The sequence below is a fragment of the Acartia tonsa genome, chromosome 3 (genome assembly GCF_053477335.1).
Source record: "Acartia tonsa isolate MP-2025a chromosome 3, ASM5347733v1, whole genome shotgun sequence".
In the NCBI taxonomy this organism is placed as follows: Eukaryota; Metazoa; Arthropoda; class Copepoda; order Calanoida; family Acartiidae; genus Acartia; species Acartia tonsa.
The window spans coordinates 52,541,243-52,553,709 of NC_137262.1; the positions used below are offsets into that span (position 1 = coordinate 52,541,243).

The window sequence follows — 12,467 nt, forward strand, 5'->3', positions numbered from 1 at the left end:
CAGAATTCCAAAGTAGCTCCGCTACTAAACAAAAAGAAATGAACAAATAGATAGATGCATACTAACCTGAATTGTATTAGCAGTTTCTTGAGTAGTTCCTTCAATGGTCAAAATAATCTCAAACTGCTTCGATAAAATGTCCCTAATTTAGTGGATTTCTTGGCTTTGGGTTTTTATGCTTACCATAATCTTTTTTTTGAAGAAAACTAGAATATTATCTAAACCCTAAACAAACATTATATGCAAATCTGAATTTTCAAAATGGCAGCTTTATTATCCATTTAGGATGATTTTACAATAAATATGAAATGTTGATGCCTCCTTTGGTTACAAAATTCCACCAATAAAGCACAAGATCTCAAAAACAGCCATTGGGGGAAATACTGGTGAACAAAAATAATATGCAAATCCAAAACAAAGCAATAAAAATAAGGTTTTTTAGCACTTTTCTCCTCTTTTAAAGATTGATTCTGATAAATTAATAATTTTTAAGGGATTTATGCATTAATTATAATGAAATATAGTTTAAGGTAGATATTCATGATTTTTCTAAATAAGAAATGTTTAAAGAAAAAAAAATTCGATCCTAATCACTTTAGAGGACAGCTGCTGACCCCCAGTTTTATGGATGAACCTAAATACTTGTTAAAGATAAAAATTACCCTGAAAAGTATACAAAAATGTTTTAGATGTGTTAAAAAAATTAATTTTAAAATCTTGATTTTGAGGATGATGACCTTTAAGATGCACCTATTGGTGGCGATGGTGAGCCAAATGTTATCAAAGTGCATGTTCATGATGACAACTTATATATTAAACTATGATTCAATTTTTGTAGTTATAGCAGCCTCCAGCCCAGCTTTTGTTATTACCTCACAAAATTTTTTTTTTGTATTTTTTGATTTGGCAACAGAGTATAAATGAATGGCATATGAACTTCATTTTCTGATTAGCATTGCTAAATCAAAACAAAAATAAGTTCATTTAAAAATAAGGATGACAACCTCCATAAAAGCGAAGCTCGAAAATCAGACGATATGACAAACGAACATCAACAATTGTAGAGTGTCAGAACTTAATATGCAAAACATTAATGTAAAATTCTGAACATAATTGTTCATAATTCTGTTACAAAATAGCTTAAATACAATCATGTTTAAGGACACACTTACATCTTTAGGACTTGAATATAAATATGCTTTACCTATAACATTGTGTAATTATATCATATTAAAATTGTAGTTAAAAATCAGCTAGTTTAAACGGACGTACGGACTTTTGTACAGAAATTTTTATGCAAAGTTTGAAATCGATAGAAGTCATCCGTTATGGACTTACGAACAGGCCCAAATTATAGGAAACTTTGCTTAAGATAATCGCTTACAGGAGGGGGGGCCCACCAATTTTAAGTTTTGAAAAGTAAAGGTAAAAAAAATTTGTGGGAGAGGTTAATTTTTTATAGGCGTCATTTGTCTCACCCAAAATAATTATAAACCTCCTGGACCTTTAAGAAGCTTCACTGTCAAGGAGAACCACATCGGTAAAACTGTTAGCGAGATCCTTCGCTACAGACAAAAAAAAGCTTACTACTTTATATAATAGGATTGTAGAGCAGCTTTGCATGTAGAGAAAGAGTTTGAACAAACATAAACTAACTCGATATAAGTTTTGACTTTGATTAAATTTGTCCTGATTGAGATATGCAATTGAGTTAACGTAGTGCTCTTCAACTTACAATAAGTTATTTTAATGGCACTTTGACTATAACAAAGCATTTTATAGAATAACGCTTAGCTAGCTAGTGGTTATATAATTATTGTGTTTAAAAAGTTAACTCTAGATTCATTTTAATTAGCTATGTCATTTTTGATTGGCCCCTTTCTCAAACAGAAATAAATTCTGATTGAGTAATACTTTAATCAAACGATTCGATTGGCTAACATACTAAATTTAACGATTCTGATTGGCCAATATATCTTATGAAGCATTCTGATTGGTCAATATCATTGACTAAAGCATTTTTATTGGTCAATATCATTAACTGGAGCATTCTGATTGGTCCAAACTAATCTGTCTATGATATATTGTAAAGTCCTAGAAATCCATCCCTGGGAGAAAACTCGTAGAGCGGTGAATTCTCATCAATCCTGAAAACAAAATAGTTTTAATCAAGGAAAAAGTGATATGGAAATGAATTGGACATTCATATCATTAAGTATCGCTGCAAATAGAGACTTAAAAGAACTGTTAAATGTTACTTAAATAGGTGTTACATATACAGAACCTAATTTATTTGAAAACAAAGTAATAATGAACAAATGAACTGTTAAACCCTAGTTATATATTGTTAAAAAAATTATAATCATTAATATTCTTATATTTAACAATAATAATGAGTAGCTCATATAAAGAACCTAATTAATTTAAAAGAATGTCCTAATCCTTATTTACCAGTAACAAGAGGTCTATCATTGTAGTTTGGGGAAGGTTTGGAACTATTTTTGGGAGGTTGCCTCAACTCTCCAATGAGAAATCAACTCTGGAAAAAATCTATGAAATCTATAGAGGCCTCTAATGAACAAATGAACTATTAAACCCTAGTTATATAGTGATAAAAAAAATTATTATCATTAAAATTCTTGTATTTAACATTAATTCTGAGTTATCATATTTTTCTCTTGATTCCTGGGTTTTAGTAAAGTCATTAAAAGTTTTTTATCCCATATAATTAGAATTTAATTTAAGTAGAGTGAGCGAGAGCCTGCTTATAACGTAGTAAGAGACTAACTTAAATATACATACATGGTACGTTTACATTTATTTAATAATATACTCTTTTACACTAATAATATTGGCCAATGATTCCATAAGTAGCGCAGCAATATGACAACATGTTCAAACAAACATGTTTTTCAGTTAATAAGGTAAATATAATAAACATATAGAGACGTTCTCTACTCATATGGTATTCTGTTTTAAGTTCATTAATAAATCAGGATTAATAAAATCTACATATAAAGTTTTGGTATTTTCCTCTTAGTATTATTTTTAGCGATTTCGAAAATTTGAGTACCCACCCCCCCACCCCCCCCGACAACAAAATAATAATTTAAGTAAACTATTATTAGGTTGGACAGGAGGAAGGGAGGGAGGGTATATAAAGCGAGACAGGAGCCTTGCCTTGCCTCCTTAGTCAACCATGCCAACCAGTTTAGGATCTCAGTCCCTCGCTACAAGGCAGTCTGTAGTCGACTAACAAACAGCTTCAAGATTTCAGTCTATTTATATGCAGGATTCTTACTGTATTGTTTACCCCTTTCCCCTCCCATCTGACCAACAACCCCCTTTCCCCTGCTCCCTTTATGTTCTCCCTCTCATTATGCGAGCGCTCCGTGTCCACGTATTTTTACTGTATTGTTTACCCCTTTCCTCTCCCATCTGACCAACAACCCCCTTTTCCCAGTCCCCTTTATGTTCTCCCTCTCGTCCGCGTATTTTTAGCAAGAACAATTTTGTTTGTGGGTTGCGTAGCAATATTTAAAAGAAATAGCCTAACCTAAAATAGTTTTTTGAAATTTAGAAAATTAAAGTACCCCCGACAAATACATCTGTGGCCGCAGCGCTCGGCTCCCTAGCCTATAACCTAACCTAACCTAAAATAGTTTTTTGAAATTTAGAAAATTAAAGTACCCCAGACAACCAATATCCGTGGCCGCAGCGCTCGGCTCCCTAGCCTATAACCTAACCTAACCTAACCTAACCTAACCTAAAATAGTTTTTGAAATTTAGAAAATTAGAGTACCCCGACATCAAGTTGTGGACAAGGGAAAAAGGAAAGCTTCAATTTAATTCAATAACGTGTCCGTGCTGTGGAGAAGCCTCGCTTCGCTCGGCTTCCCCACAGCCCCACACGTTATTGAATTAAATTGAAGCTTGCCTTTTTCCCTTGTCCAAATCTTTTCCTCCCGCAGCGTTCTATCCAGACTGTCAGGGGGGGGGGGGGTACTCAAATTTTCAAATTGATAAAAAATTTTGTAACAGGATAACGCCAAAGTTTTATTTATATTAACAGTACACATTCATTTATAATGATTTTTCCACTCTTTTAATTCTAATTAACACACACATGTAAAAGGTTGGTTTTGGTTTTGGCAAAACAATAACCGATAGAGGTATTTTTAATGTGTTTTTGACTTTCAACATTTCAAAAGTAAAAATGTAAATATATGGGTTGTATTTTTGCAGGGGTGCTCAAAGTAAATGGCAATTTTAACTGTCTTCTGGCCAAAAAAACATCCACCCACAACTGATAAATAAACACTTGCTTGAATATTTTTTTGTAAACTTACCCACTCTATCCTCATAGAAGTGCCTATATTTAAACTATACTAACTAAAAAAAATAGTTGTAAGTCTACTAAAGCATAAGTATGTTATGTAGATTTTTAAAAACATTCAAACAGAAATTACTGGCCTTTTAAAGCAATTTGTTTTGCTAAAAAGACTAGAATATTTTTGACTTTTGCCGGGAGTGCAAATGGCAAATCCCTCAGGTTTGAGATTTCCCAACGGACTTGATTTAAGCATAAAGTTATGCATTCACACACAACCATAATTTAAATGGTTAACAGTCTAGACTAGTTCTGCCTTTCTAATAGAGATACACTCGAGACACATATTGTATCAATCGGCCAATAGAAGAATGCTGACGGTACATTCAAGACATCTCATTGGTTGAAACATTTTACAGATCTTTTTTCAATTCGTTCGCATTATGAGTCAGCTATAAATTGTCGCATATCATATGACAAAGCTTTTCTTGTTTAATTTAATTCGTGTAAAAATTATTATGACAAAACATATAAAGTTATTTAAAAAATTCTTTGAATGAAGTTAGCTTTGTAAAAAAAATAATATCGTCGAAAGAATTCGTTTTAAATTTCGTCGCCATATCTCGTATATAACAAAATGTAAACAACGGTTTCTGTCTGCAAAAAAAAATCTTTTAAGTTTGACGTAAAATGGGGTCAGATGGATTGTCTAGATATATTATATCTATTGCCTGACTATAATTTAGGATTCATGCTTACATTCATTTTATTTGGATCATACCTTTAGTTTTAGGAGTATACAAATAAAATAATTGAATTCACAATTTAATTAATGTAATATACGTACAACTTGAAAGAAAGGGTGCTATCCTTTCCAAGTGACCAGCGAGCAAAAAATCCTAATTATCTTATGATAGTTTTCTACTTCTTTTGCCTTAAAAATGTTGCGAAGCGCGCCAAAAACAATTTTGTAAGGAATTATTTATTTTGGGGGGGTTAAATACCCCTTTATAAATGGTTTGGGCACGGCACCCTCAAGATAGAGGTAAATTTTAAATGGGGGGGTTGATAAAATGAAAATTATTTAGGGGGGGGGGGTAATCACCCCTTTACCCCCCTCCCCCCTTAAACGTCCTTGGTTGAGCTATAGATAAAATAAATATGGATGATATAACAGGAGAAAAATTGTCGTCATTTTAGGTTGCTAATTCCCCTGTCATTTATTTATCAGTTCATTTATCCAGTACGAAGAGAGGGGATGATATATAGGGGGTGGAGAGAGGGGATCGTTATTTTAGCCTGCTACAAGTTTCACTTTCTTATATTTACATCATAATCTGGTGTAAGATCCAAGTAATTTTAAATCCAATATAATCTAACCCAACCTAGCCTAGAGTAAAATACAAAAACATTTATTTGTTTTTTAAGACAAAAGTTACAGATTAATAGCTTATAAAAAAAAATTCAAACTTACTTGTGAGAAATAGTAACAGGCCATAACATCTGAAAGTATTCCTAAAAGAAAAATTTTAGATTTATTTAAATAAAACTATTCCTAAAATTATCAGATATATAAAGAAATGAGACAATGAACGATAAATTGTTGTACAGTCCCTAAGATCTTTATAAAAACCTCTGTATATCAAATTATTGAATGAAAAGTTTGGACATTGAATGTTGAAACCATTTTTTCATGCCAGCAAAGAAGAGAAAGTGTTTATAAAACTTTGGGTACTGAATACTGATGTGTACAGTCCAATCTCTCCTTCCCAGAGTATTAAATTTATTGCATATTAAATTTTTATTAAAAAAATAAATTTTTTATTTGAACAACGTCCTTTTTAACTCACAATGCTCTTTAAAAGATTTAGCAACATGTTACATTTTATTAATGAAAATAAATACCTGAGAAGCGTCTAAATCAGCACCAAATTCAATCCTCTTCAGCCCATAGGGTAAACTCTAAAACAATAATTAAATTCAAATATGATTAGTTTATACCAACAATCATCAATCTATCCATCTATTATCCAATCTATTCTTCTAGCCTATCTATTTATATATTCATCGATTTCTGTACCATTTCTCTATACATCCATCTATTTGTTTATTTATATATCTATATTTATATCTATTTTTTTATTTATCCATCTATTTATCTATCCATCTTACCTCTCCCTCAGATGTTTCTTCCTTCATAACGACATGGCCAGACACGTGACATTCAATAAGATGATTTGGCCTGAATCATCAAATTGAATTATAATATTACTGATAAATTATGAAGTTGGGATGATATATTCTATAAATGAAATTAATACTATGAAGGTATAATAAGAAATAAGACAAGCTGAAGAAAAATTATAAAAATGGTTATTTATCGCATCAAAATTTAGACATCTTTACACCGATAGTAAATTAAATATCATTAATTAATTTCAGTTTTGTTTTCCCAGAGGGGCCGAAACCCCATGCATACAAAACTAGTATTAAAGGATACTATGATTTTTAATCTATTATTTGTAGAAAAATGGATAAAATAGGATATGATACATGATTTTTCAGTATGGCTCAGAACCGTTTATAACCCAGCGGATATTAATCGGATTTGCATCCATACTTAAAGTAAATTAAAGTTTACCTGATATCGCCAACTCTAACAACCAGATACAGGATTCCATTTCTCATTGTAATCAGGGCATTCTTACTGAAGATAATTGTCTCGCCCCTAGAAATAACTTTCTTATTAATAAACATGTAATAGTTGGTTGTCTGTGGTTGTCTGTAGGTAGTACTTTTTAACTAAAAGTCACAGGATTTTATTTTTGGTTTGTATTAGTCCTTTGAAGAGAACTACATGAATTAATCTACAAACCAATCTTCCTCACAGTACCTACAAGATACCATATGCAGAACTTAGCACAAAGTACTCATTGTAAGAATAACAATCAATTTATTGTATTACATTGTATCATCCCTGTATCATTTGTACTATAAATTCAAATTTGCGATTTTCAAGGACAAAAAATAACAACTATACAAAAGTTAGGAAGGAATAGGACAATGAAAAGTAAAATTATCTATAAGCATTCTGTTACTAATATCAAGGAAAGGACGTCTAATGACGTCTAAAGAGCTAATTAATCCCCCCCCCCCCCCTGTTAACACAAAAATGGAGAGTATACCAAAACTTTTGGGGGCAATAAACAAAGATTTCAACGATCTTTGCACGTCCCGCATTCCACATCAAAATTATGCATTATCCCGCATTGACACTTTTTTATCCCCCACTAAAATGAAAAGCTTAGACGTCAATGGTTATGTTTTTGAAGTTGAGGTCGTATAATGTCCCATCCTTTAATCCTTGTTTAAAGGTACAGTTGGAGAATTTTAGATGAAAAGAAAATATTGATATTAAGGTGTGAAAGGGACTGTACCGTAAATCCTTCCATTCAACGTTTTAGTAGCAAAGCTACTATAAAATTGTATATTGTGTGAGTGTCTGTTAGTCTGTAGTGCACTTTAACAAGACTTATAATATATCCACCTTTAACTCTAACACTCTCATGTTAGTTTTTGGCACCAGAGATTTATGCATATCCTTAATGAGGATACACAAAATGTTCCCCTTTTGTAGTGGTTAAGTGGTTGCAACGTTTTGACACTCAACTTAATGAACTAACCAATCATAATTCAGTGAAAGTCACCAAAATTTTAAGCCAACGGATAAGATATCGTTGTTTTAACTTTTTGAACTAGTGTAATAAACAACCCATTGTCTTTTCCCTACATGCATTTTAGAAATTGGCACTAATAAAACTGGAAGAACTATTATTTCTTTAAAATCATATTCACCTGTTTGTAGGTTTAGTGAACTTTGCAAATAGGATACCTGCCATACATGCCTACAAAAAAAACATTAAATTTTCTTTCATTTTACTATAAGTTTTACCATTTATGGCTTTTTAGATAAATACTGTTTTAATGACTGCAGTGTAATTTCATGCAATATATAGAGTAGGTAATCAAATTTATTCTATAACTCCTCAACAGAATGTGTCAATGGATCAAAAACACTTCTCATCCACTATCCTATTCTAGTTTCACGGGGCTAGATCTTCGTTGGATTGACGACGGACTAACGGCTTACATGTCATAAAATGATCTACATGCAAGGTTAAATGGTTGCTAGCTACGCACTATTTTCGGAATAAAGAGGGGGATAACTATGTCAGGGTTCCCGACAACCCTGGGCCGCGGTGGGGGAACCATAATAAAACAACCCTCCCTCCTGTATATTTGTGGATGGAGGGAAAATGCACATCAACAATAAAGAATTTTATTACAAGCATAACAAACATTAATTGGCTAAAAGAGCAAATCTATTCTACAAATGGAGCTTGTCCTTATTTTACTATTATATAAAGTAGTAAGATTTTTTTTCTCTCTGAAGCTGAAGATCTCAATTAACTACCTAACCGATTGGATTCTCTATTTCACCTAGGTCTTGTGATGGTTTTGACTGTTTTATTATCAGCTTTAAATCTTGGAACGTTTTTAGCTATTTTTTAGTTTCTCTCCCAGTTAGGACAGAGAGCCCTAATTATAAATAGCATTTTACCTGGATGATAACACCAACAATACTCTGTAATGACATGACAATGATGGCAACAGAACACTGTTCTGTAGTTGCCCTACCACCATAACTAAAAAAAGTTGATTAAGAATAAGAAAAGCATTTAAAGTTTAAAAGTGACAGAACACAAAAAAAGTCTAAAACCTTCCCAAAATTATGCTATCCACAGAACAGATAGGTTCATCTTTAGAGTGAAGCCTTGTAAAGGTCCATAGGTATATTTTTGGGAGGGTAGAAATCGCCACCGAAAAAATATATCCCCCTTCCCCCCCCCTCAATTCTTTTAATGATCTTACCCAATGGTGTGTTGAGTCTCAAGACTGAAGAGGAAGCAGGAGGTAAAATCTTGGATATTATCCACACATACCACGTGGTCTTCATCTCTAGATAGATAGATATATAGATGGATAGATGGTTAGATAGATAGATAAGAGGAAGCAGGAGGTAAAATCTTGGATATTATCAACACATACCACGTGGTCTTCATCTCTAGATAGATAGATAGATATTCAGATAGATAGATAGATAGACCGATGGTTAGATAGATAGATAGATAAGAGAAAGCAGGAGGTAAAATCTTGGATATTATCCACACATACCACGGGGTCTTCATCTCTAGATAGATAGATAGTCAGATAGATAGATAGATAAGAGGAAGCAGGAGGTAAAATCTTGGATATTATCCACACATACCACGTGGTCTTCATCTCTAGATAGATAGATAGTCAGATAGATAGATAGATAAGAGGAAGCAGGAGGTAAAATCTTGGATATTATCCACACATACCACGTGGTCTTCATCTCTAGATAGATAGATAGTCATATAGATAGATAGATAAGAGGAAGCAGGAGGTAAAATCTTGGATATTATCCACACATACCACGTGGTCTTCATCTCTAGATAGATAGATAGTCAGATAGATAGATAGATAGATAGATAAGAGGAAGTAGAAGGTGAAATCTTGGATATTATCCACACATACCACGTGGTCTTTATCTCTAGATAGATAGATAGATAGTCAGATAGATAGATAGGAAGTAGAAGGTAAAATCTTGGATATTATCCACACATACCACGTGGTCTTCATCTCTAGATAGATAGATAGATAAGAGAAAGCAGGAGGTATAGTCAGATAGATAGATTAATAGACAGAATTTTAGATAGATAAGAGGAAGCAGGAGGTAAAATCTTGGATATTATCAACACATCTCTAGATATATATATAGTTTGATGGATAGATATAAAGATAGATAATATACAGGACATATATTACAGGACAGATTAACTGAATTCTTTAATTAGAATACCAAGAAACTTTAGAAAAAAAGTAAATAATTTTCAAAGATTCTGTATGGTAAATATGTCTAAACTATGTGTGACGTCAAAAAAACAAGGGATTATCTATCAAATTTATTTTGGGTAACATAAAAAATTCTTTCATAAAATTCTTTTCATGATTCAATGTATTTTCTTATGTGTCCATATATTGAGAAACAAAGAAAATATGGCTTTATATTCAACAGACAAAAACTATCAACAAAACACCACCTTATCTTTATATTACACATATACATAAATAAGAAATAATGTACATTAAGAATTATTGTCTAGTCAACTAGGGTTTCGACCGTAGCATCTAGGGGCCTCTTTGATTTTAGGAAAAATAAATTAAAACCCGCAAGACCAAAACAAATTTTCTTTAAACTCAATGGATTAGTCATTAAAGAGATACATAATTTATATGAATATTATCACGGATATATATAATAAACCTTTTTTAGGTATTCCTAAAACCTATTACTTAAACTGTTTTTAAACTATTTTTAAAAGGTATATTAAAAATATACTTTGACATCTGTAGATTCATACTGCAAAGCCAAAAATGAGAACAATTGCCCACATCAATTTTTATTAGGATTTTAAAGTTTATTTTTTACTATGGATTAAATATTTTTTACTGAATCGTGATGTTTCTTCCCTTTGTAGGTAAAATACTCAGCTTTTAGAGTGTCTTGCTTCGTAAATATTGTAGGCTAGTATACAGTAAAGTTAGGTCTTTTGATTTTATCTATCAATACTAATTAAAAATTAATTCTTTACAATATATCAATGAATTAACATAAATTTTTTTCATGTTTATTATACATTAAAACACATAAAAATTGGCTGTAAAGGGTTAAATAAATTAAGATGACAACAAATGTTTATGCAATACAACAAATTTATTTTTGTCATTTATACAAATATGATATAAAATAAGATTATTCAAACATATTTTTAAAAATATTTTTAAAAAGTATGTATCTTTTATGAGTAGGGTTTTCATTCTTTTCATTTTTATTAAATAAAATTATTTAGCTACGTTTGAAATAAGTCACTTTGTGAAAACACTCTTTCGGAAATTCTAATTTCTAATTGGTTTAAATTCAGCATAATGTTTTTTATTGTATTATGTCAGTTTTTTCAATGAAATTAATTGTTTTAGAAAAAAAATTATTTCCATTGAACAGAGTAATGTTTTTTTTATTGTATCAGTATAAAGTGAATTATATAAAATTGTTCACTAAGTTACAATATTACACGAAGTAAAAAAAGACCCTTTGATCTGGTAAAAATGACCAGAGCAACAGTAAAAATTAATTTTTAAATCCCCCCAAAAAAGTTTATTGGGGACTTAATTCAAATTTGGGCTCTGCAGTCTGATTCTATAGGTGTCCTAGTATATTTTTGACCCCCCATTCAAAAATAGTTTAAAAACAGTTTAAAAAAATACTATTTTTGTAGGCATCTAATACTTAAAAATGAATACACATATAAATATTTACTTATACTCTCAAAAATATTCTAGACTTTTAACATATGATTAATTACATGATTATGCTGCAAAAAATGAAGCTGCATTTACCATAATAATGATGAAAACATGTAACTTTATCATAAACACATTAATATATTAAAAGGTAATATTAATTATTAAGGCATACATAGATAGATTAATACTAGTCAACAAAAAAAAATATTTTTATGAAATAATTAAAATTTGGAAACAAGGATGAAAACATCTATATGTAGCGAAGCACAAAAATCATTGATTGATTGAAAAACGAGCAAAGTAAGATTATATAGCAACTGGTCAGAGATCATAAAAAGAGAGGTACAAATTTTTAAAAAGAAAGAGAGATGAAAATCCCGAAACTTTTATATCTGATTATAAAAGTATGACTTTTTTTGCAGAGCGGATTAAGTAATTTATATATGAGATTGCTATTGGTAAAGTAAATCTTCAACAAAAATTCAGCTTTTCAATTTGAATATACAAAACTGCACATTTTCCCTGTCTCTCGTAGAGGGACGGACGGAGTGACGGAAATTTCGTATTACAGAGTAGCTTCGGTACTAAAAGAGGTAAGGTAACTAATAGGGTTTAGAAACAGAATAAAAGAAAATGAAGCTGAAGAATTAAAGAAAAACGCACAAAAATTGCAGATATATCATGTAAA

General features: G+C 31.2%; 1 protein-coding gene across 5 annotated transcripts in view; it reads right to left on the reverse strand.

Annotated features, from left to right (window-relative positions):
* LOC145314564 (ATP-sensitive inward rectifier potassium channel 11-like) overlaps positions 1–12,467 on the reverse strand; it is a 51,797-nt gene that overhangs the window by 4,441 nt on the left and 34,889 nt on the right. For 3 of the 5 annotated variants that reach the window (XM_080154537.1, XM_080154536.1, XM_080154538.1), the window contains 9 exons: positions 9,263–9,349; positions 8,952–9,036; positions 8,186–8,235; positions 6,972–7,058; positions 6,503–6,572; positions 6,236–6,292; positions 5,805–5,845; positions 2,106–2,147; positions 67–139 (listed from right to left, as the gene is read on the reverse strand). In XM_080154537.1, the coding sequence (XP_080010663.1) occupies positions 67–139; positions 2,106–2,147; positions 5,805–5,845; positions 6,236–6,292; positions 6,503–6,572; positions 6,972–7,058; positions 8,186–8,235; positions 8,952–9,036; positions 9,263–9,349 (592 nt within the window). Of the gene's footprint in view, positions 1–66; positions 146–2,104; positions 2,148–5,804; positions 5,846–6,235; positions 6,293–6,502; positions 6,573–6,971; positions 7,059–8,185; positions 8,236–8,951; positions 9,037–9,262; positions 9,350–12,467 lie in introns of all 5 variants that reach the window. The other 2 variants (XM_080154535.1, XM_080154533.1) reach the window with 2 other exon arrangements.